At 37.1% G+C, this 27,487-nt stretch overlaps 1 protein-coding gene across 8 annotated transcripts in view; it reads left to right on the top strand.

Moving 5' to 3' along the window:
* Positions 1 to 4,379: 4,379 nt before the first annotated feature.
* WWOX (WW domain containing oxidoreductase) overlaps positions 4,380 to 27,487 on the top strand; it is a 534,927-nt gene continuing 511,819 nt past the window's right edge. For all 8 annotated transcript variants that reach the window (XM_050904127.1, XM_050904133.1, XM_050904131.1 and 5 more), the window contains exons 1-4: positions 4,380 to 4,487; positions 7,203 to 7,267; positions 8,544 to 8,601; positions 9,814 to 9,992. In XM_050904127.1, coding sequence (XP_050760084.1) covers positions 4,381 to 4,487; positions 7,203 to 7,267; positions 8,544 to 8,601; positions 9,814 to 9,992 — 409 coding nt within the window. In that variant the 5' untranslated portion in view covers position 4,380. The remainder of the gene's footprint in view (positions 4,488 to 7,202; positions 7,268 to 8,543; positions 8,602 to 9,813; positions 9,993 to 27,487) is intronic.

The following is a 27,487-nucleotide window of genomic DNA, read 5'->3' as shown; positions in this document are numbered from 1 at the left end:
GAGATTTTAAAAGTTTAGACAGTTTTCATAACTTGAAAGAAAGTCAAAAGTGACCTTGTAAACATTTTTATGGAAAGCTGAGTTTAACTCTACCAAAAAAAAAAAAAAAATTAATTTGTTCACTTGAAGGACATGGCACATTGACACTAGGCAGTAGCTCAAATATTCATGTATCATGTCCCAGTGGATTAAAATCATAGCCTTATGCAGACTACACTGCTTTAGTCTAATGCTGAGGTAAGAAAGCCATGAGTCACGGAGGCAGAATTTTCACCTGAAAAGAAACAGCTGTAACCTATGCAAACATGTGTTGGCAGCTGCTGGAAAATTATGATCTGAAGGTTGTTCAGATTTTTGTCATATTCCTGAATCATGATTTCTAACAAATAGACATATGCTCTATCAACAGGGTGAATCAACTTTTTGCTGTGCCATCTGCATGCCTTTGCAATATGTCACGATTGTTTTCCTCTTGTCCAGATAACTCTGAGTGCCCAAATCCTTGTCAGATAAATCAGTAGTCAGATCTCTGATGGACAATGGCCATGATTCAGCAAAGCATATAAGCCTGTGACTAACGTTAAGGAAATATTAAGTTTTTGCTGCCTTAGGCTTGCCAGTGTAATTATATGACCAAATTTTTGACAATGTTTCTCATGGAGAAGCTAGACAAATACATTTGATTTTAATGGTTTAAAGTACAGCTAACAGAAAATGAGATTAAGATTCTAACTGACGTTTATGTTATTGTGAAATCAACAACCATTTCTAAATGTCTTCTCGTCTATCCACTTCCTGGCAGGTTGTGGAATTAACCTTGGTCTGCGAGGCTTAGAATCATCAGAAGAATTAATTTACAGGATTGCTTCAGCAATGGATCAGAATGATATCTTTGAAGCACTATTTGCTAAAATATGACTCTGAAAGCAAGTGACAGAAGATTTAAAGCAGAATGGATTATTTACTACCCTGCCTGAATGAACATGATGACTGAGATCACTGTAATAATAGAGACCCATTCTTTTTCTGCAGTGCAAGAAAATGGATAGTAACTTTACACAACTGCTATTACAAAAAACCAAAACAAAAACCAAAACCCCAAAACCCAACCAGAACGTTCTGTATACCTCAAAGATAAGTGCGTACACTCAGTCAATTTATATACAATTTCTTGCTTTCCTAACACAGAGCTGATGGGGAAGAAGTGATAAGGAGGAAGACTGCGTTACTCCTATCATCTTAGGATCTGAAAAAGTGTCTTAATTTGTGGAAAACTGTTACAGGCCTCAATCTGTGTTCTGAAGTCCCAGTCCTGCTCTTACGGAAATCATGGCCATTGCTTTCTGCCATTTGAGAAACCTAACAGTAGTAGTTCTGCAATTTAGTACAAATGGACAAAAACCTGAACTTGCATGCACCCCCACTGAAATCATACCTAAATCTCGTATGTCTGCATGAAGTTTCCTGATGTAATTTGGATTATGTAGGTAAGATACGTAGGTAACTGATGTAAAAAAAAAAAGCTGGAAAAGATGGCAAAGGACTTCTCTGACCCTCTGAAAGAGAATGAATCTTCCATTTGCCAGAATTTGAAATTGAAATACATGGTTGAATTTCAACATTCTTGGAATCAATTAAGTAAATAACACGAGTCACTAAATTATCAAAACTTGTGACTTTTTTTTCCCAGTGAAAACTTCCTGAAAAGTAGGAGGTGGTTAAAAGTAGAGGGGAAGAAATATTTGTGAAAAGTATCATAACTGTTGGAGTCTCTGTTGATTCTGAATTTTCAAAGAGGGAAGTGTGGGGTTATCTTAAATATTTTTGTAGAAACTGAAATTGCACTGAAAACAATATAAACCCAGAGGACTTCTGCAGTATCATATTACTCGTGTACCAAGGACTTCAAGGCAATTTGTTAATATCCACGTTGTGTTGTCAAACAAAGCCTTTGCTTTTTCATTCAATAAATATTTTTACATGAAAGGCAGTGGTTCTATTTAACGGGTATATACGCTTATATATACACCTAATTTTAAGATTCTCTTTCTCTTTCTAAAGTACACTGTACACTCTTAGCACTGAAATACTGTAATGCTGCTGTTTACATTTAGGACATAATGCATACTTTATGCAATACAGATAGTTGGGATAAGACAACTGTCAGACAAATGATTTCCATGTTCCCACTGAATTAAACTGTCGTGCTTTAACCCCAGCCACCAACTAAGCACCACGCAGCCGCTCCCTCACTCCCCGCCCCCGCTCCCACTGGGCTGAGGAAGAGAATCAGGAAAAAAAAGTAAAACTTGTGGGTTGAGATGAGAACAGTTTAATAACTAAAGTAAAATATAATACTAGCAATAATAATAACGAAATATTATAATAATAATAGTAGTAATGAAAAGGAATATAACAAAAAAAAAAAGGGGGGGAAAAAAGGAAAAAAACCAGTGATGTACAATGCAATTGCCAAAAAAGAGAGAGAAATAAAACCCAAGAAAAGACAAGTGATGCACAATGCAATTGCTCACCACTCACTGACTGATGCTGGCGCAGCAATCTGCCCCTCCCGGCCAACTCCCTCCAGTTTATATACTGGGCATGATGTTCTATTGTATGGAATATCCCTTTGGCTAGTTGGGGTCAGCTGCCCTGGCTGTGCTCCCTCCCAGCTTCTTGCACACCTGCTTGCTGGCAGAGCATGGGAAACTGAAAAAAATCCTTCAGATAAGCGCTACTTAGCGACAACTAAAACATCAGTGTGTTATCAACAGTATTCTCACATTAAATCCAAAACACAGCACTATACCAGCTACTAAGAAGAGAATTAACTCTGTCCCAGCCAAGACCAGGACAACAATTCATGGGATGCCGGATGCTGAATACTAACAGACAGAAACAGGAAGAAAACAACTACCTTTTCCTACAGTACTACTGCTAGATTAATAAGCTTTTTCTGTACTTCAAATACTGACTTCAATAATCTATTTTCTTGAGACCTGGCACATCTCTCCACTCAATCACCTATGGAGTATTTCATCAGCTTCCTGGACCAGAAGTGAGCATGTCACTGAAGTTTCCCTTCCCATATGTTTACCCAAGAGAGTATGGTCACAGCCTTTTTTAATACTCCCAGTAATACTCACATGAAAACTGGCTCTTGATGATGCATGAGTTTTTATTTCTAGCAGGAGGAGATAATTTAGTAGGTGTAATTCCTCAGGGGAACCTGCAAAGTGATGGGAGCAGCAGGGCAGAAAAAAGTTCAGGCTACTTTTTCTAGAGAGATATGCATGCCATTAGTGGGGAGTGAGTGAGCCGTATAGGTCAGTGTCTCAGTGCATAAAAATGTTACCCGAAGGAGTCAAAGCATTTGTGCGGTTGCACTGCCACCTGGTGCAGTCCTCAGTGGTTACAATCTCTGTCCAACACTGGGTTTGGGTTTTTTTTGCTTAAAACACCTGCCAAAGGACTACAATGGGAAGATGCTGTCACAAATGCTGACATTTGGGTTTGCTTATATAAATAGATATGAATATGTCAGCATACGGGTACGGGATCAAAAGCACTGAGGTAGGTCAGGGGGCGTATGCCATGTCAGCTGGGTAATGGTAACAGACAAGGTACTTCGTCATCTGTCACAGCTGCAAAGTGGGCTGCCGGGGCTTCAGCTGCCAGGACAGGAGTTACTATAGGTTACTGTCAATTCACTGACCTGGAATGCTTCAGTCTTTGCAGCTGACTGTATTAATGTTGCCAGATGACACAGGCTTGGCAAAAGGGCCTGTGCAGCCAGGTGGGTGAGGCAGCCTGCAGCCTCCCAGGCGGGTGTTCAGCGCAGCGAGGTACTTCTCTCCAGCCAGGCCTTCCTCACCAAGCAAAGCAACGTGGAGGAGCTCTGACTAACACGGCCACAACGGAGAACCTCATCCCAGAGATCAGGAGGTGACAACTAATGGCAAAAAGCTTAAAGAACAGTTCATTTTTCATTGCTTTCCAGGGCCTCATTGTATTCACGCCTGTTTCTGAAAAGAGAGGGCTGGAAACATTTAATACCCCCCAAATCTGAAGTTCTTGTGCCATCCATGACGATTTCAACTCAGTCCGGGGCCCCTTTGGGGTTAAAAACGCAGTGACACAGGTAAAACCCGCAAGACTGAGGGCGAAGTGGCTGTTCGGCCACGGCCCTCGCGGGCTGAGGAGAGCGCTTCCCGCCCCCTCAGCCGCCCCGCGGTGCCGGACTACACTTCCCATGGTGCCCCAGGGCCGCCGAGCCGCACCATTGGCTGGGCCGGCCGGAAGAGGCGGTGTGGAGCGCGCCCGCTGGCTGGCGGCGGCGACAGTGGCAGTGCGGGTCTGCGGGGTGCGCCTGTCCCAATGGCGGCGCTGAAGTACGCGGGGCTGGAGGACACGGACAGCGAGGAGGAGCTGCCACCGGGCTGGGAGGAGCGCACCACCAAGGACGGCTGGGTTTACTACGCGAAGTAAGGGAGGGGGGCGAGCACGCCTGGAGCCCTCTGACCACCCGCCTCTTCGCCCTGGGGCAGCGTCCGTGGAGCCGCCCCCGCTGCTGCCCCCTCAGCGCGGGGGCGGGGTGGCAGGACCCGCCATTTCCCGCCCTTTACCACAGGGACGAGCTGCCCACCGTCGGGCGGCTGGGGCCGGAGCCGGCCTTGGTGGCGGGACCGGTCTCCGTGTGACTCAGTTTCCGCGGGCGGTGCCCTCCTGACTCCTGGGAGCGTTGAGTGTGGGCTGGGCTCTCCCAGCGACAGCCTCCCCCTGTGAGCCCCGCGGGTGTCCGCGGGCAGCAGGAGGGGAGGCCGGAGGAGCTGGAGGGGAGCGGGCAGGTAGGTCTGTGCGGTGCTGACTGCCGCCGGGCAGAGCCACAGCCTCCTGCCTCGTGTGGGAGCGATGCTGGAGCCTCTCTAGACACTCCTGGGTACAGGAGTGAGCTGTCACACAGCTGTTGCTGTTGCAGTACACTTCATGGTTCTATAGGTAATCTTTCTACATATGGGCAGTTGAGCCTTACATAATATTGTAGTTTTCTTAGTTTTCCTCCTTGTAGGAATAGAGAGGGCACAGGTACCATGGAAGTTAAACGTTACAAATGCATGGAAGTTAAACGTTACAAATGCTCTCCGTCTGCGCTTCAGTATACCACAGCTTTGACAAGAGATAAAAATTTGCATTTGGCACCGTCTGCTTGTGCCACTCTGAAAATGATTGCATCCTCACTGGTTACAAAAGGGGTTGTGCTACAGGGCTAACTAACTTAGTGGAATATATATTTATATATTTTCTTCTCTCTTGTGGTTTCTGTAACCATGCTGATCTTGCAATCTGTTTCAGTCTGTTTAAAGCTGCAAGATTTATTCCCTTTCACAAAAAGGGGGAAAAGTGTAGTGCGTTCTCACCTGTGGTGAGTTGGCATCTTCCTCACAAGTTCTGCTTTACAAACACTGGACAGAATGCTTTAGTTTATCCCCACTTGGTTTATAAACACTGTAAGTTCTCTCTAGATGTCTGTTTTTCTTAGGTCAAGTTTCCGTATATTTCCTTTGGCTTCAAAAGCCCTTCCAAAAAGGAATCACTTGGTGAAAGTAACAACCCTACAAAATAATAAGATATTACTGAGAGTGGTTTTTACACAAACAATTAATTGAATAGTTCTGTTTTTTAACTGTTGTGAAACTGAACTAATTCCATTTAATTTAATGTCATGATATTAATATATCTCTGCCAGCTGAAAATCTCGTCCACTCTGTCCAAAAATACTTGACATGAAGAGGTGTTACGCTACTGCTACCTTTAACATAAGCTCTATATCTGTGATACCTCTGCATATTCTGGAAATTTTGTTTTTGAACCTCATCAACAATATGAACTTCAAACTTAGCAGGAATAGGGTTACTTTGGTTTAAGACCTTTAAAAGTCTTTGTGATGAGTCAGGTATGAACACGGTCAGTTACCGAAGCTCAGTGGGCATGCATTTGTTTGTCAATCTATGGTAATTTGGTTATGTATCTCACATCAGACAGGAGTAACTCAGGATCTTGGATCTTTAGTGTATAAGTGTCCTGAAGTTCAAGTGCTACTGCAGGTCACACAAATGTACTTACTGAGTCTCAGATCACCAGCTGTGATTCTTGTAATACAGTATGCTGTCACTGTGGGCTAACTGTGTGATTATTGTAAGAAGGAAAAGTTGCTTATGTTGTGTGTAAATTGCTGTTGCTACTAGATCTGTAGTTTAGTGATTATTTGTGTGTGTTATTCAATAATGCTGTCAGTCTTTGTTTCATACTTGGGCAGCTATCAGTTTGGACACTCTTTCAAGTAATCCCTGCCTGACTCTTAATATAAAAACTTGGTTATTATTTTAAAATATTTAATGAAAGATAAGATTTTAATATCCAACCTGATTTCAGCACTTCAGGTATTTTAAGACCTTGTTTATATGTACATCACTTTGCTTATTAGTCTGTAGTGCAGAAAACCTTATGATAGAGTATATTAATTCTGTTATAGTGATTTAAGTGAATAAAATCTCTGACTTAGAAGAAGAGATGTGATACCATTATCACCCATATTAAATAGTCTGTTAGTCAAGGCATTTGGATAAACTTATCTGTCCAAAGCTGCGATTGCTCGTGTAGAAATCCAGACTTATTTACCTTACAGCTTGCAGATCTATATTATTATACAAGAGTTTTATAAAGGTGCTTTTGTGATTTGAAAAGTTTCTAATATTGTTTCTACTAGTTTCTGATAAATTCTTTTCTTGCTTCTTTCTTCCTTTTTCCTGCCAAGGATCACCATCTCTTTAAGACATTTTCTGAGTCTGTTAATGTTATTCTTTAATGACTTCAGGGTTTTCTTTCTTCTTATCGTAAGCAACAAAACTTAGCTTGGAAGTCAAACATTTATTTGAATTTTTATAGACTCCTATGCTCTCTGGTTAGTTGCTTTTCCTTCAGAACTGTGGCAGTATGGAGGCCTGATAACTTCTAACAGCAGTTTTGACCTTTCTTAAGGGATTGACATGTTTTTTTTTGTGGAAGACAAGCCGTTTTGTGAACAGTATTTAAAAAAAACCAGTAGTTAAACTGTATTTACTGTATGAAAAAAATTTTGGATTATATCAGAAAAATTATTAGGCAATTTTAAAAAATCTTAAACTTTTCTTTTCCTACAGCCACCTGGAAGAAAAAACACAGTGGGAACATCCTAAGTCTGGGAAGAGGAAACGTGTTGCAGGAGGTTTGTGTTAAGCTTTTGTAATGAAGTGAAATTATGTTACAAACATCAGTTGGAGTTTGTGCAGGAACTAGATCTCATTTTGATCTTCTAGTTGACACTAATCACCTAGGCAAACTGAGCTTGCAAAATACAGCTGATTTCAGTGGAGTTTTACCTATGTGATTGTGTCTGTGTAGGGTGATCACTTTGCAGTTTTATGGCTTTCTTGTATTGCTCCATAAAGCCACAGTACTAATTTCAGGATAAAGGGATTCTTTTACTGTGGCTTGCAAAGCATATAGTCAAAGGCTGGACTTCTCTCATTGGGTTCTGATATCCTGTTGTCCATCAGGTAATATCTATAGTTGGATTATATTTCAAAGAATGTATTTGACCAAGAATATCCCTGGCACAGAAGGAAGTCCTGTTAGTTTTCATTTTGCTTGTTTTCCCTAACCCAACTGAATGTTTGTGCCAGAACAGAAGACAGCCAATGTTGCAGGACACTTCCAAAGGTATATGACTTCTTAAGGACCTTGGATCAGTGCCTTAAACTAGATCTTCCCAGAAGCTTCTATATGGCTTACCTAGGGGTACTATACTGTTGGCAAGCCAAATTTCTTTTGGCATTGGTAATGTGACTGTAACTAACTGGAATGTTTTCAGTAGATTTTGAGCCGATTGAATTATAATTGAATACTTTTCAGCCAGGATTAGAAATACTGGGAATGCTATCTGTTAAGTATTTCTGTGGAGTCTTTTATATAAGAATTTATTTCGTAAAGATTTGTCACTTTTGTTCTTTTATCTGTCCTTCCAACTTCGATTTAACGTATCCCATACCAAAAGTTGGAAGATCATAACCCTCAAGTGGGTATTTGTTACATGTAACTTTTCCTACATTTAGTTAAATGTTTTTGCTATTTACTTTATCAGGGATAGATACTAAACTGTGTGCAGTATAGACATGTGTATGTACTAGGAAGCATGGTTGCATTTTGCCAGTTTGTGCTATAATGTGAAATAATCTTTATAAAGAATATTTAGATTATACTTAATATGCTAGTCATTACAGTTGTACCAGATCTCCTGTATATTGTACTCTTACTAGAGAGCAATTGCTTGTGATTAGGGAAGCAATCCTCCTTTCAAGTTCCAATATTCAAGTGCAGCAGGTAGCTGCATTACCTACGTAAATAATGCAGAATTCTGCCATATCTGTCTGAGTGGCACTTAAACTTCAAATCTGAGTGTACTCTAATGCCTGCAAAAAGATAATGTTTTATGTGTTTCCTAGGTCTGCCATATGGATGGGAGCAGGAGACTGATGAAAATGGACAAGTCTATTTTGTAGAGTAAGTATGTCAAAACGTAGAATTTTTAAGTAGGACAACTTGTCTTTCATGTTGGGTAGCCTTTTGGAGTTATGGTACTGTGACAATATCAGCTGGAAAGACAAAGAAATTAGTAAGTACAACTTCAGAATTCATACACAGATATTACAGTTGTAGCAGTGTCTAAACACCCATTAGTGGTTTTCTGAATTCTTCCATGTGCACAGAAATACTAGTTTGGGTGGCAGATTGAAGTGACTTGCATATCCACATCTCAAAATGTGAGCTGACCCTCGGGCAATGTTTATGTAGGCTCATTTTGTTTGTATACCTTTATGGATAAACTCTGTACCTATAACTTTAAAAACATATCCAGAACTTCATGGCTGATTGTTAACATTGCAGTAGTGCTTTAAACATACAAGATGAAAACAAAATTGCTGCAGCTCCGACTCACTTGCAATCTAAAGCACGGAAAGAAAAGATGATAGGGATTGAGCTCGCAAAGATCTTTAGAAAGGTAAGGGAGGAGGAAGTTCACAGGAGCAGAAAGAGATTTCTGGGAATGTTTCCTCTTGTATCTTTTCAATAGCAGGGTCAAAATGGGGTAGTTATCTTAAATTTACATGGCAGAATGAAGAATATTCACAGGCCCAAATAGGAAGTGTCGCCTCTCTGTCCTATAATTAAGGGTTGAAGACTGAAAGTTGTTGCTTGGTGTCTCTTTCTGATAATTGTCTGAAGAAAACTAAACCTCCATTTTAGAAAGGTGAGCCTGACCCAAGTTGTGCCATTTGCTGAGCTGATGTGAAGCTATTTGTTTTCAGTTGTTTGAGAAAAAAGTGCTGAGCTACATTTCTCATTGGTATATTGTTTCAAGGGAGTAGTGTAGGCCCCTTTTATAGAGCTCATAAGAGAACATGATCTTCCCTAACATAATGAGATTTTTTTCCTTGACAGAATTCTGCTTTCTATGTCAGGGGTTCACAGGAAATTCAGAATGGCATTGTGAAGTATGTGAATACAATTATTAATGGATGCTGTCACAACTGGAAAAATGTTTGATAAAAAAAGTAATTGGGATCATTTTAACAAAAGTGAAAGAAATAATTTGATTTTGGGGAATTTAAATAATCCACTGGAATTGTACACAACAGTGGTTGAAATACATTTAAAATCTAAATGCAGAGTACAGAAGGGTCCAAGCAATTGAAGTTTTGTATTCTTTTGCAGCCACATAAACAAAAGGACTACCTACCTTGACCCAAGACTGGCCTTTACAGTTGAAGATAATCCAGTAAAACCTACTACTAGACAAAAATATGATGGAAACAGTACTGCAATGGAAATACTCCAGGGTCGTGACTTGAGTGGGAAAGTGGTTATAATCACGGGAGCAAATTCGGGAATAGGTAGGTTAACATTACACATAAGGTAAAATATGGCAATCTTTATCTTACAGGCTACTTTGTTGTTTAAATACCTGTGTACTTTCGGTATTCAAACTTGGTTTGCATTATTTCCATATAAAACCTCTAGTTAGAAAACTTGGTTCAGGTTTGTGTACTGCTTTTTAAAAAAGTGTGGAGAATTTGGAGCTTAGAGGAGACCTACAGGAAAGACATCAAGTTCTGAAACAATTAATTTTTTTTTGTCTAGAAAAATGTTGATGGACGCATTTTATATTATGTAAATATATAAAGGATGGCTGTGAAAGGAGAGGCAAGTTTCTTTTTATGATCTTGGTGGCTAGGACAAGGAGTAAGGTTTGTATGGCTGCAGGGGAGTTCAGATAAAGTATTCAGAAAAACTTTCTAATGGCAGCAAGTAAACTCAGGTAAAGATTTTCCAAGGAGGCTGTGGAATTTTTATCTCTGACGGTATTTTCATGTCAGCTTGATGATGAACTTGTGTCAGAATGTCATATTCTATGCTCCTTTAGGGCAAAAAAAAAAAATGTTTATGACCTTTTGAAATCCCTGTTAGTTGTATTTTCTACCAGGTTCATAAATCCTTTTAGACACTCAGTTTAGGTATCTGTTACATAGTATTACTCCTATAGCGGGTGAGTATTTGAGAGATTCTAATTAGCTGCTTTTGTTTCATTTTATAATGAAGCTTTGGTGCTTAGGGGCTTTGCCTTTCTTCTCAGAAGACAGAATTTGGTCTCCAACTTAATTTGCTAGGCTGTTTGAAGTTTCACTCAGCAATTGGCACAGGATATGTCTTTTTCTGTGGCTTAAATTTGTGGAGGAGCCACAAATATTAAAACACTGGTGTGGTTTAGTGTTAGATTTGAACTGTTTTGGTAAATGAAGGAATCTACCTAAACCCTAGATAACAATCTTTTGTTCCCTTTTGTGGTTTGCATTTTTCTTTATGGTGGGATTACATCAATATTGAAAGAGTCCTTATGCAAATTATTTGGTGTCTTTTTAGTGCAGGATCTTGACTTAAATGCATTTATGAGAACATCGGAAAACCTTGGAGACGTTCTGGAAAATGGGTTAATATCAGAACTTATCACTCTGAATTCTCTTGGCCTTTACCCCTTAATTATTTAAGGGAGTGTTATCCCACAGGAGTCAGGTGAAGTATTTAGAGCTTTATTGTGGCTTGCAATTTAGGCATTAACAGAACGTGTCCTGCTGTCATTACATGATATGCTACTACAGATTGGTATTGCAGTTAGGGCAGCAAGTGTTGTGCTTATCTGTCTCAATGAGGAATTCGTGTTTTCTAGTAAGGTTTACATTCCAGATTCTTGGTGCAGCATGTCTACACTGCATCCAGCAGTAGAGTTTGCTTTGTATGCAACTGTGCAGTCTCAGAACACTTAAGAATTACCTGGACTCAAATGATTTGCCTTCAGCAGGAGAAGAGCTACCATTCAGACTTGCTGAATGAGCTGAAAGTGTTTCTTGTATGGCAAAAGATTAATCCAAGATGTATGATGCTTTTGGCCCCCTGTTTCTCCCTTAGTTTATAATCTGGATTGATCACAAGTAAGTGAGCATATCCTTGCACCAGATCTTCTTTGCTTGTGACATATATGCACAGATATATATACACATACATACTTTCTTGATTTCTATTACTAGGTGAAGGCAGGATATCACCCCTGGTCAGAAGCATGCCAAGAAGAGTGGGAGCATTAGTGAAATAAGCCTTGGGCTTGTGCTGCTATATGAGATTAGGACATAAGGAGTCCAAAACCATGAAGGTGATGTAGCAAATACGTGATTAAGGTGGTGTTACGGCCTATATAACTCAAAACTCTTGCATAGCATGTTCCATTTAGTATTACTATAGTCCTAGGCTTTGTGTCTGATACTACTTACCAATTGCCATGGAGCATGGATTAAGGAGAAAGTAGTTCTAGGGTTTATGCATTTTATGTAATTTATGTTCTTTTTTCCTAGCTCTAAGGGCTTCTGAGAGAGGATATAATCTGAGCTGGGCTTGTGCTAGTTATGACTTCTGATTGACTTGTTTGATGGAGAAAAACAAGGTTCAGACTCCTTGGTGTTGTGTGAAGGGAACACTTCCTCTTTGGGGTTGGCTAATAGTGTTCTTGTCCAATTAATTTGGACATAATTGGCAGATTTTGAAGTTTTCTTGAAACTTTGTTGTCTGAGTCTTTAAAATGTATCAGTCTTAGCTTAACTCTTAACCATGCTTTGTGACTCTTAGCAAACTGCTTTGAACGTGTCAATGTCATGTAATGGATTGCAATGTAGAGAACCCTGTGAGCTTTAATATGTCTACACAATTCTTTGGGACTCCATGTGGAAATACTAATTAGCTAGCTAAAGTGGAGTTTTACCAGTTTTGGAGCTTATTCCCCAGTTATTTTAGGATTTCAGCAACCTGGTCTAGTGGAACGTGTCCCTGCCCATGGCAGGGGGTTTGGAACGAGATGATCTTTAAGGACCCTTCCAACCCAAACCGTTCTATGATTCTGTGATTCAGTGCTGTGCTTTATTTTGCGTTGTAGATTACTCCTTTTAAACTCTCTGTGTATTTTGGAGCTAATACTTCTCTCCCTGAGTATTTTGAGGAGTAAACAGTGACTGTGTTTTCAGAACACTAACATGCTTTCTTGAAGAGGTAAGTGTAAATGTTTCCACAGAAATATTGCTGTCCGTTAAGTAAAAAGTGATTGAAAAAGAATGTATTACTTGTTGAGCATTTGTACTTAATAATGTAAGAAAAAAAAAATTACTCAACCCTTTCATTGTTGTCAAAATTAGTTTCAATGGTATGTTTAAACTAACTTTATGGTATCTGTACATTTGTTGAGGCAATTTTTCATTTCAAGATGGGTAGAACAAAGATGAAGTTGTAAGTTGGTAGGCTGCGGTCTATCAAAATGCAGAAAAATGTATTTTCAATTACTGCATTGCTGGATGCTCAAGATAAATTTTGGAAAATGCTGAGAATCCCTTGAAAGATGGATGAACATAGAAGTTATTTTTTATTCATCCATATACACTGCTTTAAGATAGCAAAGTTAAAAACAGATCAACAAAGATGGAATGATATGTAAATTGACTTTATTTGTGAGTCTAATACAGGGAATTCAATGTAGCTTGCCAGGAATGTGTGGTTTTTGGTTTTTTTTTTTTTTTTTCCTTATAGTTGAAAAATCTCCTCAACTTCTGAAAAATAGAGATGCTTACTTAATTACTGAGGGAATATTTTGGATGACTTCAGCAGTGGTAGAGTTTTCGTGGTATCACACGTACTGGCTTCTCAAATGTTATTTCATTGCCATTAAGTTCTCTTAACGTGTCTGTAAAATGGGGAAACTGTCTGCTTTGTGGTTCTTCTTTTCATTACTGATTAGGAATATGGACTGTAAGTATTTCCTAGATTACATACCCACTTTCTTAACTTAATCCTTAAAATTGCTGCAAAAAGTGTGGGGGGAAAAAAATTGTACTAAAAAAATCAGCTTTATAAACACTTCATTAGTTTTCATTAGCAACTTGGAAAAGGTTAATGAATTATTCTGCTCTTACAATATAAAGAGATCGTAGCAGACCAAGAGTTATTAGTAAAATGTTTTCTTATTTTTTTTTTATTTTGGAAGCTTTTTCTTCTGACAGTGCAGTCCAACTATTATTTGGATTTTTTTCTCATCTATTTTTTAAGCTCAATCAAAATTTTAGTCTCAGTATCACATTAGAAGTTGAGGTAACTGTTGGTCACAGTAAAGCTGGTGTAGTAAAAAGAAGTAAGACTGACTTACTGAACAGTTTAGTCTTGTTTTGTCAATCCTTCTGGTTTTAAAAACTTGTTGTTCCATGTACATTTAAACATGAGTAGTGTAAATTGTCATTTTGTTCTCTTAAAGTCAGTAAGACTTATTCCACTATGAGGAATTGAAGATAGTGTGCAATTTTGTGTGTGTGTTGTTTTTCTGTTTTAAAGGTCTCAACATCAGTTAGGTTACAGAGAAAATACTTCCTTAGCATGCTTCTTGTATGAATAAAGTCATACTTTCTAATTTTTCCACTAGAGGGCTGTGTTGCTCTTTGAAAATATTAAACAAAAGCAACCTGGTACTTTTTGCTGTTTTTAGTAAACGCTTCTGTAATTTTGTTGTTTCTGTTCTTAATTATTAGGACTAGAATTTGAAATTTTAAAAAGCATGTCAGCTGTTCATCTAGGTTTAATTTCATAAAGAGATGTGGTATTTTCAACTGCATGTGTAAGCAATCTCCTCAAATCAAACACATTTTTTTAAAAATAATATTACTTGGTTTTAATATCAGGGAGACAGTTGTGTAGCTAATGTAATTTTCTATGACTTGTATAAACATTGCTATCTGTTTTTAAGATTCATGTAGCTATAGGACCTTGAAACTACAATGTGTTCTGTTTTCTGTATTGAGTGCAGTTGCACCTAACCTATTGTGACTGCTAGAGTATGCATGAGTAGCAAACTGTAAGTAGTACTGCAGTATATTATGGAAGGGCAAAATGTGTATGTTCTGTGCAGTCAGGCAGATTCCACAAAGTAGGGTTTTTCTTACTGCTTTTCCAAGATTTTATCACAAAACTGTATTGATAATCGCAACCAAAACATTGCTCAAACTGCAATTCTAATTTTTCTGCTATATGAAGGTCAAAAGAAATCTGTTAATGGCTTTTGTAAAGGATGCCCAGAACAAGCACAAATTATCTCAAGAAAATGGAAACCACTTTTGGCTTTGAGCAGCTTAATCTTTTTCAGATACTGAAGAAAATCCAGAAGCTTCAGTCATAATGTGACTTGCTATATTGCTTTTCTTGATGATGTTTTACCAGACTAAAGCATGTAATTTTATAATTGTGGAAATGTTTTAGATTATTTCTTCAAAATAATTGTTGGTTAATGTTTGGTTAAATGGAATTCTCTTTTTTTCTGACACTTTTATTGCTATGCAATGAAGAGGCCTTAGCCAGGAGAAAAGTTGTATATTGGGTACTATTAATCAGTACTTAAAGACAAGTCACTGCTCCGGTGGGCTTTTGGTCTGCATATACTTTTGGTGTGAGAAGTTATCATATTTCTTTTATTTCTTGTACAGAACTTCAGTATTAGCAACTTTTGTCATACTGATGCAAAAGGTTAGGAAAAGTGCTTATAATTTATCGTAATTAAACATCTGCTTTATGATTTAAAAAATTGTTTTGAATAACTGGCCCTTTAATTTATAAATGATAAACAGAAAATTTTCTGTTTTATTCTCTCTCTCATAGCTCTTTTCCTCCTGATGACTCTATTGGTGTATTATGTTTAAAGTGTGGAAAGCTAGCTTGACATAGTAATAAAAAATGGTTATTGCAAAACTTGTGCAAGTTAGATTGTAGCATATCACTTAGCTTTTTAAACTCTAAAAGTCTGATTAAGTTACAACTAAAGATGATTAGTAAATTTTAGCAGAAGATGACATTTTTTATGAAAATGTTTTTACAAACCAAGGAAATGCAAAGCAACCTACTTCTTTTTCTCTTAACTACTAAAATACAGTTAGCAGCTATATTCTTTCATTCTTTCTTTTTAAATTGATTTATGCTACACCCATGGCTGATTTGCATCCCCTTAAACAAATGTAGCCAATATTTGAGGATCAGGTATATGACATCAGGGGAAGAGACTTAGAGCTTAAACTCTGTTTTGAGCTCAACTATCAGAATAGAGCCTATGCAGCTTTTGAAATGCATTGTGTATTTAATGAGCTGTATTCCCAGTATCAAATGTCATAGTTAATTGCCGTGAGGGTTTGTATATATACACAAACATAACTGAACATTGTGAAACTGTAGAAGGCAACATTTTGACAATGGGTAACTTGATAATTTACTTAGTATTAATCGTCATGGTAACATGTAGATGATTAGATTTTGTTCACACATGGTGGTCCTTTTGTGATAAATACAAATTACGTAGCTCTGCAATTTATCACGTGCCTTTCGCTGTGTCAGCTGCATGTAATTCAGAAATCTCTCTCGTACGGGACGTTATTTGAACACTTTACACCTGTGAGCAATGTAGAATGGCCACTCCTCTTAAATCATTCTTTTCCCAAAATACTAGAAACTTTTCTGTCTCCTTTACTGGAAAAAACCAGTAAAGTTTCAGTGGTCTGGGATGTGGGATTAACTGTGTTAATTGTGGGACAAATAGCATCTAAGATCTGATACTGTCAGGGTGGAAATAGAACTTTAAACTATTGGAAAGCTAGGAATCTCTCTTTTCAGTAAGCATACTGTGCTTACATTAATTCAGAAAGATCCCAAGATATTTGTTTTTGTCATCATTTGATTGTATTAAACACGAAGTTATTTTTGGTAGCTTTTTACTTTTTTCTGTTTATCAAAGGAGTATAAAAAAGAAGTAAACCTGTACATAAACGATACAATACACATGGCCAGACTGCTGTGCTTTGACTCTGTGCTTTTGTGCTTCATACTGGCAGAAGCTAATGAAAGTTTGTTTTATTGGGGGAGTGACATATTGCATGGCTTCAGAATTTCTGAATTCCTGATTTCTGAGCTATTGTTTCTGTATGTTGTGTAGTAATGTTTGAGCACTTCCTATATTAGTATTGTTCTGAACCTTTCTTGTAGTTGAAAAGCAGAATCTACCTTCAGAGCGTTGATAGAGGCAGATGTGGTTAACCTTTGTTGCATTTCTTATGCCAATTGAGTAATAGCTAATTGAGTAATGGCTATTTAAGCTGCTAGCCATAAGAGGAGCAAAATTAAACTTTTAAAGCTTATCTAAATTTCTTGTGACAATCATTTAAGGTCCCTAATAGATGTTGGCTAGCTTTCACCACTATGCCCTAAATCTATTGGCAGTGGAGAGAGAGGAAAAGTATGATGAAAAAGAACACCTTCTTAAGAAATCAAAAATTGACTGCTCTGTATCTGCAGAGAAGAGAGTTTTGTGAATATGGGCAACCATTCTAGTTGCAGAAGTTACTGAGATTATTTGTGGGCGACATAGCATTTTTACTGAGGCTGACTTTATCGGCCTTCACAAAGAAGGTAACATTTGCTGAATCCTAATTAGACCAGTGAATGGTCTCATTTAAGTCAAACTCAGATCATATGGGAGGAATAAAACAGACCCTTACAAATACCATTGAGGACTCTCATTTTAATAGTATTAGTCTGACTGTCTTAAATATGTTCATTGTCTTTCACTGTATTGCATGGAGTTTGGTGGTCTAAGCCCACAGATGTTTGTCTGAATCTGTCAGTAAGGAATTGTTCAGCTCTATTTTTGAGCTAGATTGCAAATTTTCCTTGAAAAATGTGCACATTTTTCTTTGAAAGTATGAAGTTTATTTTCTAATTTCTCTTGTCTCTTTCCAGATGAAATAGTATTTAAAGGTTATACAACTGGCAGGACTTCTACAAAAGAAATGCTCAAGATAGTCCTTTGTTTCAGATTCACTTTATGATTTCTTGTATCCTTTGGAATTTTTCTTATGCTGTAACACCTGAATTTTGTCAGCCTTGAAAAAATCAGCGTGTTTTTGTTGGATAGTTTATTTTGGAAAAAATAATCTTTAAGAGAAAATACATCTGTCTGGTTTTGGTCTGTATTGTTGTTTTTCTCAATTCTATTCTTAAGTTAACTTTTCTTGAAGATTTCTAAGCGTAAACTTCTTTTTTGTATGTTTTATTATGATGAGTAAACAGCAAGGTGTTTGCTTTCCAGTAATTGTCTATTATTTGCATCCCTTTTTCTTATGAGAGCAGAAAAAAGGGATGCGACGTGGGGGAGCAAGCTTGTGACAATGCTTCTTGAATGGTCTTTTCCTACTATCTAGATTTTTTTCTCAATATAGTGAAAAGAGTTTGTTGTCTGAATCAAAACTAGTGTTCATAAATGCATGAATTCCTGTGGATTAATAAGTTGAAACTTCTGCCTGTTTTTATTAAGAAGAATTTCTGTACATAATTCTGTTGTAGCTCGATGGTGCAGAGAGAAGGGAAATACTGGGGTTTTGCTAAGGAGATGCATCTTGTTTTCACTAAACCAGCATAACTTGTGGTGAACGAACTATTACAGCCTTTGCACGGTTGTATGTTTTCATGCTGGAAGAGTTTCACATGTGGAGAGCTGAAGTGGATATTATTTATGGAGGTTTGGGTTCAAAGCTTATTGTGAGGCAGACAGAAAGATCAGCAATATATAACCTTGGATTATTTTTCTTGGCCAAGTCCTAGCTGTCCCTGAGATTATTTTCATGGGATACTTTTGCATTTATTGGGCTTTCAAAAGCATGGAAGAGTTCTTCCTTGATGTGTATTTTATTTTTTTTTGTAAATTCTAGGCTCCATGTATCACGTGTTTCACTATTACAAGCAGCACAGCACATTAACAGAAAAGCACGGCTGGCCTGGGTGCAGCCAGTGTGTGTATGCTTTGCCCTGGTAGAATAAAATAACCCCTCATGAGAAAAATAAGTTACCCAATAAAAACATTGTTTTGCAGATGTAACTTTTACAGTAGGGTGTTCTGCCAGCACAGTTGTGTTGTTTAGGGACTGTTTTCTTGCGATCTTTAGCCAGCAAAACAGTGGCAACGAAGATTTGGTTTTAAGCCCTTTTAAAATGTGGTTGGACAGGGAGGGTGAGGGGAAGAAATAATCATCCTTCAGCCTAATACAGTTTGGTATTGTATATGCAGCTATGTATTTTAGTTTCGTGTTGTTACTCTGGCTTCAACAGACTTATTCATTCTCTTGAGGAAAAACTGCTTGCTTAATGAAGAATTCAGGGGAAAAGTAATGCCGAAAAATTAAAGGCTGAATTTTTTAAGTCCTGTGATCCACATGCTGTGGACCAAACTAGGCATTTATTATCTTAAACTGCATGAGTAGCCCTACCATAAAAATGTTGGCGTCTGTATAGAAGTTTTGTTGTTTGCTTCTTACTTAAACACACCTTAAAAAACAAATTTACACTTCGCTAATTTTTTTCAGGTCTTTTTTTTGTGGAAGTCTGAAACTTTGTAGCAGGCATGAATTTTGTTGTACCAGTGTTTTGGGGGAATGGGAATACAGTGCTTTTCCAGGAGAGCGTGGATCTTGCAGGAAGTGTATTTTTGGCCAGAGTACTTCTCTGGGTAATTGGTGTAGAAAAGCACACTTTATGCAAGGGAGTGTGCCTGTGGGGTGGAACTTTTAACTCATTCTGTTGCGGGATGTTAGTAGCTGTCAGTCGGGGATTAGTACTGACGTATTTTGAACAATTAAAAAACTACTAAAAGCTATTATTTTCAAACTTTGAATAATGTTAACAGGAGAGAGTTCTCTTTAGTTTACAGTATTCTGTATTCTGAAAATTTATGGTAGATCATAGTGATTGATTTTTTCCATGAGTGCCATCACTTTGTTTTAACTCTGGCTTAATATTGTGGAATACTAGTACTGCTCTGCTTTACATAAGGCTCTGACTGTCTGCTTGTTTCATATTGTAAATATTAAAAGGTCCTCTTGGACTTCTGTAATTTATTTTTCTTATTGAGTAAGCTGAAAATGGTGTCAGATGTTCATACTGCTTTTTCATGTCCATTTTGATGAATCTATTTATTACTTCTGTAATGAGTAGTACACATGGTTGGTTAGCCAAGTTATTGAACTTCATCAACCTTGGCTGAAATTCACAATGCATGTGAAACTTGTTGTAACATGTAAGAAATTACATCTGGGCTAAAAGGTTCAATAATGATTACTGCTTGTAATGGAGTCTTTTCACAAAGGATGGGATTGAGCTATATGCCTGTGTTGTATTTTCCGGTACTCCTTTTACAGGAGAATAACATATTTGTTGAACAAGAGCCTTCATATGTGGTACTTACTTTCTTGTCTGTTATCTAAGATGAAAAAGACTTTTCAATGGACTGCAACATAACTTGATCACTTTTCTGTCTTTTGAAATATTTAATTTCACAAAGGTTTTTCTCATTATTTTATGCATATTTCATAGTCCAGAAACGAAAAGCCCGCATGATTCAGTCTATCTCACTGCAACACAGAACGTACCCTCTGCATAATCTTCTGTCTTCATATTTTGAAAGCTAATTGTGCTGCAAGAGTTGTGTGAATAGTTTCAGCTGTACATTTGTATTTTTTTGGAATGCTTGTTAGATGGTGGGGACAGAAGAGGTTGATAAATGTATACTGTTTTCTAATGACAGTATCTTCTGAGACATCTAGTGACTTTTCTAGATACTGTAAACTCTAGTTACAGCCTAAAGATGTACGTTAATGGACACGATGTTTTTGGCTTACCAGCAGAAAATTTCTTAGTGACTATAGGTATGCTAAGCAGTAGGGTCACAAGAAGAAGGGATTTCAGTACCTTGTGTCCCGTTCAAGCTCCTCATGCTTGATTGTGTCAAGGATTTATAAGGTTTTGAAACTCAAGTCTGAAACAGTAAATCCCTACCAAGAAGGAAGTGAAAGGAGGCAGGTAAGAACTTGGGAAGATAAAGATCGAAATCCTGACCTGATTAACAGGAGTCTTGCTACTGACTTCAGGACTAGTGAGGCCAGAATTTTGCCTGAATTATAGAATAGGAATAGTACTGTGAGAAAGAAATTGATCTTATATTCATCCTAAAGTCTACAATATGCAAACCTTTCTAAAAGACGGTGGGTGACTTAGGAAAATAAATACAGCAAATGTCACATTCTTTTAATAATTCCCTAGGGAAGACCATCAAAAACAAAAGTAGTTTTGTCTTCCATGATGTTTTTTTAATTAATGCTATTTGCTGTTCTTAGCTCTGTTATTATGTCTATATACTAAGTCTTATGCCTTCCTGTTGTTTTTATTTTTCTTCTGCGAGTGAAAGATTTTTTTTTTGTTTCTTCTCTTTTTTCCATTTCTTCTATAGGCTTTTCTTTTTAATATGTGAGATCTTTGTAGCCTTCTGTTCAGCTATATAACCTCAGTTTTTCCATTCCTGTAACATCTAGCTGGGTTTGATTTCTTGCTGTACTTCTACATGATGGCTTTTAGTACTCTATCTGTTACTTCAGAAAGCTCCCTACAAACTGGCTGTCTTCAAATCTGAATAGTTTTGTAGTAATATGCTTTAAGTTTCCTCTCCTTCATATAAATATAGTTACCTTGGTCACTGTTTCTAAGTTCCTATTCTTAGTTCGTGTCTCCTTTATACTAAAAAACTGGTGAAGTTAGGTTTTCTGGTTGTTATCATACTTTCTTGATAGTAATATTATCTGTGTGAACAAGGAACTGTCACAGTTCAGTTTTGGATATATTTATTTAAATCTTTTGCATGCACTGTGACTTGAGGTTCAGAAAAATGAGTGTTGCTTAGAAATTTTTCATTTTTTCCAGGTTATGTTCTCTTTGTAGAAGGTATGTTTGTTGCCTCCTCATTATTTATTCTTTATCCAAGTAGCTTGATCAGCACATTCTCTAATTGGGTTTCCTTTATTTTTGGTAGCTAAATGCAAGTTCGTAAAATTTGTGGGGCATTTTCCTCTTGTGATGATTAGTCAAAAAGCTGCCTTTGTGCAAAAATTCACTGTTTGTTTAAAAGTTTGTGAGGAGGATCTCTAATTCTCCTCTAACACAACCTAATTGAAGAAAACAATATTATATTGTGTATTCGGAGATCCAGGAACTGTGAGACGTTCTGGTTATGTTCCTCTTCTGCCATTGGGAAGCATGAGCAGCATTTCTTGCTTCTATACATTTGTACGTTACAGACATTAACTATGCTACTTAAGATTTTGAGAAATGTGTGATTAGTCTTATTTTACATACGGAGCAACATATGGCTGCAGTAACTGACCTAAGTTTACAGATTATGTCCATGTCCATATTCCAATTTAAAGTGGGAGTTGGATTATTCTGTCACAGGATAAAAAGTATATTCCTCTGAAAGCCATTCTAATTCTTTAGTGGAAGGAGTAATTAAGATATATTAAGAGTGGAAAATATGGCAACTAGAAATGTGTAAAGAAAGCTTTTCCAAAAAGTGCTTTATTTGTTTGGGTCTGTGTCCAGCTGTGAGCAGTTGCTGAGGGGTATAAATCTTACTCTTGTTGAAGGATTTTTAACTCTGAAGGTAAATTTGGACTGTTTTGTGCCTTACTAAGATAGGTGATGAAGATTACATAAAAATGTGCATGACCTACTTAGCAGCACACTTTTGGCATCCTGAGTGAATGAAGATTGTGATCTTTGAGAGGGTATCTTACTGTATCTGTTTCTGAATCTAATCGGTGATCAAAGCAATAGAGACCTAGACTTCCTGATTCTGTTCTTTGTATCTGATACTTTAAATGCTTGTCTCTTGCAAAATGAAAAGTTATGTATCTAGAATGTAAGGCAGAGATATGCTTCATAATGGTATATGATGTAATTTGATGAATAAATATCACTTACTAGACTTTATACACACAAACTAAGATGTGTTCATTTAACTGGGGACCTTGTCACGGACAAGGCAGACTGAATATGAGATCAGGAATTGTACAGCCTGATTTCTGTGTGATCTTGAGTGAACTATTCAAGACTAGATTCTGACTATCAGTAGAAGTAATGCTTTTTACCTAACTCACAGTAATGTTGCAAATTGTAACTCAGGATTTTAGAGTACAACATCGTCACAAAACCAGCAGGTTTTAGAAGACATTTAGTGTGCTTGTTCACCTGGCAGTTTTTCCTATTTTACAGATGTAAAGTTTTGCAGGCATATGTATTTTTGGATTTAACATCCCCTTCCCCAAACTGGCAAGGTCTAACTTCTTGGAAGATGAAAAAAATTGGTATAGAACGTGCAGCTGTAATTGGTCATTTGCTTTAGAAAATTGTAGTCATTGAGCTCTTGGGTGGGTTGCTGGTGTTCCAGCTGTTAGCAGGTAGACCTTAAGTGTCATCTAAAAAAATATACATTAGTTTTGGTGTGAGAAGGTGCATGATGTGTTTTCATGCCCTTCTTGAAAGTGCGGCAAAGAGGTCTTTGATTTTTTTGCCCATGGCCTTACATTATAATTTAATGACTTCTAATTCTTGCTTGTTTTCCATTCTCCTTGCTTTTGTGTATAGACCCTTTTTGTTAATACTGTTCTTATTCTTCATCTTTTGTTTCAGAACTCCATCTCCTGCCTTACTTTGTATGTCGGAACAACATGATGGATCATTTGAGTTACATAACAGCTTCCCATCTCCCTCTTTCCTTCGTAGTTTAAAGTACGCCCAAAAGGTTTGCCAGTTTTGAACCTTGGGAGGTTGGTACCCATCCTGAATACCATCTAATCTAGAAAAACTAGAATTTGAGGAGGTAACTCAGGACTGTATAAATTCCCAAACCTCCATGTCTTGTTATCTTGCCCTTTGCTAGCTGTCTCTTATCTGCTGTTTTTATTTGCTTGCACTAGAAAGAACAATGAACTGCATCTTCCCCGTATTCAGTTCTTTTCACAGGATCCTGAAACAACTCTTGTATTAAAATCTTCCTGTGCTGCTAACTAAACAAACTGTCTTGTCTCATGTTGCCCAAAGACAGAGGCGGGTAGTGACTGCCAGAAATCAAGTAGCGTTGTTTTAATTTTCGGTCTGTTCATCTGTTCCTTTCTCCCATGACACAAACTGTGAGCTCTTTAGAACAGGACCTAGCTGTGTATGTTTAATTCTCTAAGACATCTTTTTTTTGTAACCTAAATTGTGAGCTGTTTAGGACAGAACCTTGTTTTATTATTTATCTATAAAATGTCTAGTATACACTTTAAAATCTTTCACTGTTTGTGTAACTGATATAAATAAATATCAAGTTTGTTTTAAGAAAAGATTTGGTCCAATTTATGTTGTAGTACTTTCTCAGTATCTTTATATAACGCTGAGTATTTCTCATGAAATAACTTATGGATTCAAGCTTGGAGGATCTAGCTGACAGCACAGTATGTGTTTTAATTATTCTGCCTTGGATGAAGTATTTCTCTTTATTAAATTTACTTCTTTTATTAACATTGCACTGTTGTACTTGCCAAAAGGAGATTCAAAACATGCAACTAATTTTTTTGTTACGTTTAATTAGAGCTCAGCTCAGCAGTACAGAAACCTATGATACTGATGGCTTACGGAAGAACAGAAGTGTACTTGAAAAGAAACTAGACAACTTCTGGCTTTTTTCTCCATTTGTGCTTTGGTGGGAAGAGCTGTTGTGTTGCCTAAAGCTACTGCTGATGCAAAGAGCAGCTTTAGAGAAGGAGAGTTTGCCAACCCCATTTCTCTGAACTTGGAACTTTTTTTTAAAATATCTGATTTAAAAAAAAAAAAAAAGCCCAAGAGAGACGGTCAAAGATAAATTTTAAATTCTCTGGGCTTTTTTCTGGTCACTTGAGTAAGCTTGTCCAAGAAGATGTGTTAAAAATAGCGACAGTAAGGGGGGGAAAAAAGCCCCAAAGTTTTGGGGATGAGTTGGGAAAAAAAAAAAAGCCCCTCAAAACAGCTTTCAAAACCTAGTTGATACTGAATATCTGATGAGACTTTTTATAAACCCAGTTATGAATGCTCTCAACGCTGGCACTTTTCAGAACACAAACCCTTCAAGGGTGTGTGGATTAGCTAGAAACCGGAGTCTTTTTATTGTTGGCCTTTGATACTTGCTACTGATGTTAGGTAAATCCTTAATGATTTTTTTGTGTGTGTGACTTGTAAGTTTTGTTGCTGCTGCTTCTCTTTAGCTTGCCTCAGCTTTGCTATAAAATAGTGATGAAGCTACAGTAGCATGCACAAAAATGTTATTTATTTCCTTAGTAATGTATGCAAGTAATGGTACTTATAAATAGACTGGCTTTTTTTAAACAAATAAACAAAAAACCTGGTCACTTATCCCATAATGACTAAACATTCAGGAATGATTACTTACTGGGAAATAGTGTGCCCTAAATGTCATGTCAAATTTGGATACTCAGATCTGATCTAGATTTCATTGAGATGCTGGTTTGATGTTGACTTACGTTGTGGGCAGATTTATTGTTTTCTGCTACTCTAGATTTCAGTTAAATGTTTATTTTGGAAGTGTTTATTTTGCAATAAAAATAGAAATAGTGTATTAACATAACTGTGGTCTAACAAAATATTTTTTATCCCTTATGAATATAAACATGTAATTCTGAATAGAGTAATTTAGGTTTTTTACTAAAATTAGGAATATGAGTCACACTAAAATGAGTTCTGCTCATTTTGAGACAAAGTTGCTAGCTCAGGTTTCTTTTAAAATGTATATAACTTTTTGTTTGACTTGACTTGGTAATAATACACGTAGATGCACTTCTAGGTGGAAAGGTTATTTTTGTCTAGAAAATGTGAAGTTGGGTGCTGAGTTGCTACGTATTCAGATGCCTGTCTTCCCCCGTGATATGTTATCTGTTACAAGGGAAAAATTATATGCAAACAGAATAATAAACTCTCTAATAAATTCTCCTTAAACATTAAATTATAAAGCCAAATGCTAAATTCTGATATATTTTTAAAAATACAATAATTGATTTGTGTTAGGAAAACCGTCTGACTTGCTTGCAAGAAGCCGCACTGTCATTTTTAAAGACAATCAAAAGAAAACATGGATTTATTCTATGCTTGAAGAAACACTGAGAATAAAAAGTTCAAACAGAGTAATCTTCAGTTGCAGATGTGATGCTAAGATATGACTAGTTAATTTCTGCACATGATTTTAGTATTGGTAAAATGCCACTCTGATAATGTCTGTAGGACTGATAGAATACATTTTAAAAAAAATATTCAAGGAAAAATTTGTTTGGGATTTGGTAGGAGCATGATCCTATCATTTAATAGATGAAGAAAGGCAAGATGAAACATGAAGGATGAGACTTTTTTTTTTCCCCGCCTCTTAAAGGAGTGTATATTATTTAAACAGAGCTTTGGGATTAGTTGAAATGGAAGATGCATGTCTGAATCCTTTTTGACTGGGATTTTTGGTTGCTGATGTACATCTAATACAAGGAGTAGATATTAAAGATAAGACTGGGATTTCACTGAAAATTCAGTTCTTGTCTCTGATTCTCCTTCTCTTCCCTTCACTCTAATCCCTGGCCACTGTTCACCTATTCAGGCACCTAACAGGACCTGTTTGTATTTACATGACCTAGCAACTGGAAAAAAAAATCTTGATTGGGATGATCTGTGCAGTTTAGTATTAAATTTCAGTTTTGGTTCTGTCTCCCCCTATGTTTTAATTAAGCTTCTTTAAGAGTATCTAACATTTCAAAACCACAGTTTTTCAGGGGAGTCATCCCCATGTATTTTACGGGCAGACATTTAACGGTTGGTGGGAATTGCCTTTACACAACTAAAACAAGGTCTTATCATGGGACATGATAAGTAGCTTGGCTCTGAATTTAATATGCTGCATCTCACAATAGCGTTCATTCCAGACTGGAACCCTTGGCTGTTACTGCTGTATTTATATTGGATAGTAGCACCTCTACAACATAAAGGATAGGAAATGTGGGTTTGAATCTGCTGCTAGACTGTGCCATTGGATAGCTGAGATAATTATCAGTGTTAGATTTTAACAGAGCTGAAAGGACTGAAGTCCAAGCTTTGTTCATGTCTTGCATAATTGCATTTTAAAGTGAGTTGGTGGGGGTCTTTGGACAGTACAACTAGAGTAGATACCAGATCTGACTGCAACTTTGTGGCTCTTAGTCGCAGCATATTTGTTATGTATGTGCCTGACATAGTCACTGTTCTATATTTTTGTTTGCTTGCAGTGTCTTCAGTTATGTATTTAGCTTTCTTTGCCTCAAATTATGCATTTTTATTTTTTTACAGGAACAATGAGTCACAGATGTTTATAATCCCATCAATTTAAGTATATTTTTTCATATTTGTTTAGTGTTGTGACCCATTCAAATGAAACAAAATATTTTGAGTTTTATCGGTGGCAATGCACTTATTGTTAAGAATAACTTTGCCTTGCCCAGAAGAGTATATTGCAAAGAAGTGTAATGTGTAATGAGTGCATATTTTTAAGTTGATTAGAAGGAAAACAGAACCAATGCATTCGTCATCCTGTTTTGGTTGGCTTTTTCTGTGGTTCCTGGCTTCAAAAAAACCCACATTTGTCTAATTTACACACAAAGGGAGAGGCAGGATGTATCTTTCATATAACATCAAACTTTTCAATGAAAAATATCAGTATGTGTCGTTACCATGTGCCTGCAAACACAGGGAAACAAGGGCAGCTTTAGTATTTCATGTGAATTGCGCGTCTAAAATTTAGTCTCTTAAAAATATCTTGGTGCTTTATTTGCTTGAAAACCTGCATTTGGAGCAACTCAAATAACGCGTCTCTAAGATTTTATCCTAAATATCCATATTGAAGCAGAGT

The sequence above is a fragment of the Gymnogyps californianus genome, chromosome 12 (assembly GCF_018139145.2).
Source record: "Gymnogyps californianus isolate 813 chromosome 12, ASM1813914v2, whole genome shotgun sequence".
NCBI lineage: Eukaryota > Metazoa > Chordata > Aves > Accipitriformes > Cathartidae > Gymnogyps > Gymnogyps californianus.
The sequence above is the reverse complement of the archived record's forward strand: the minus strand, read 5'-3'. Positions and strand labels throughout refer to the sequence as shown.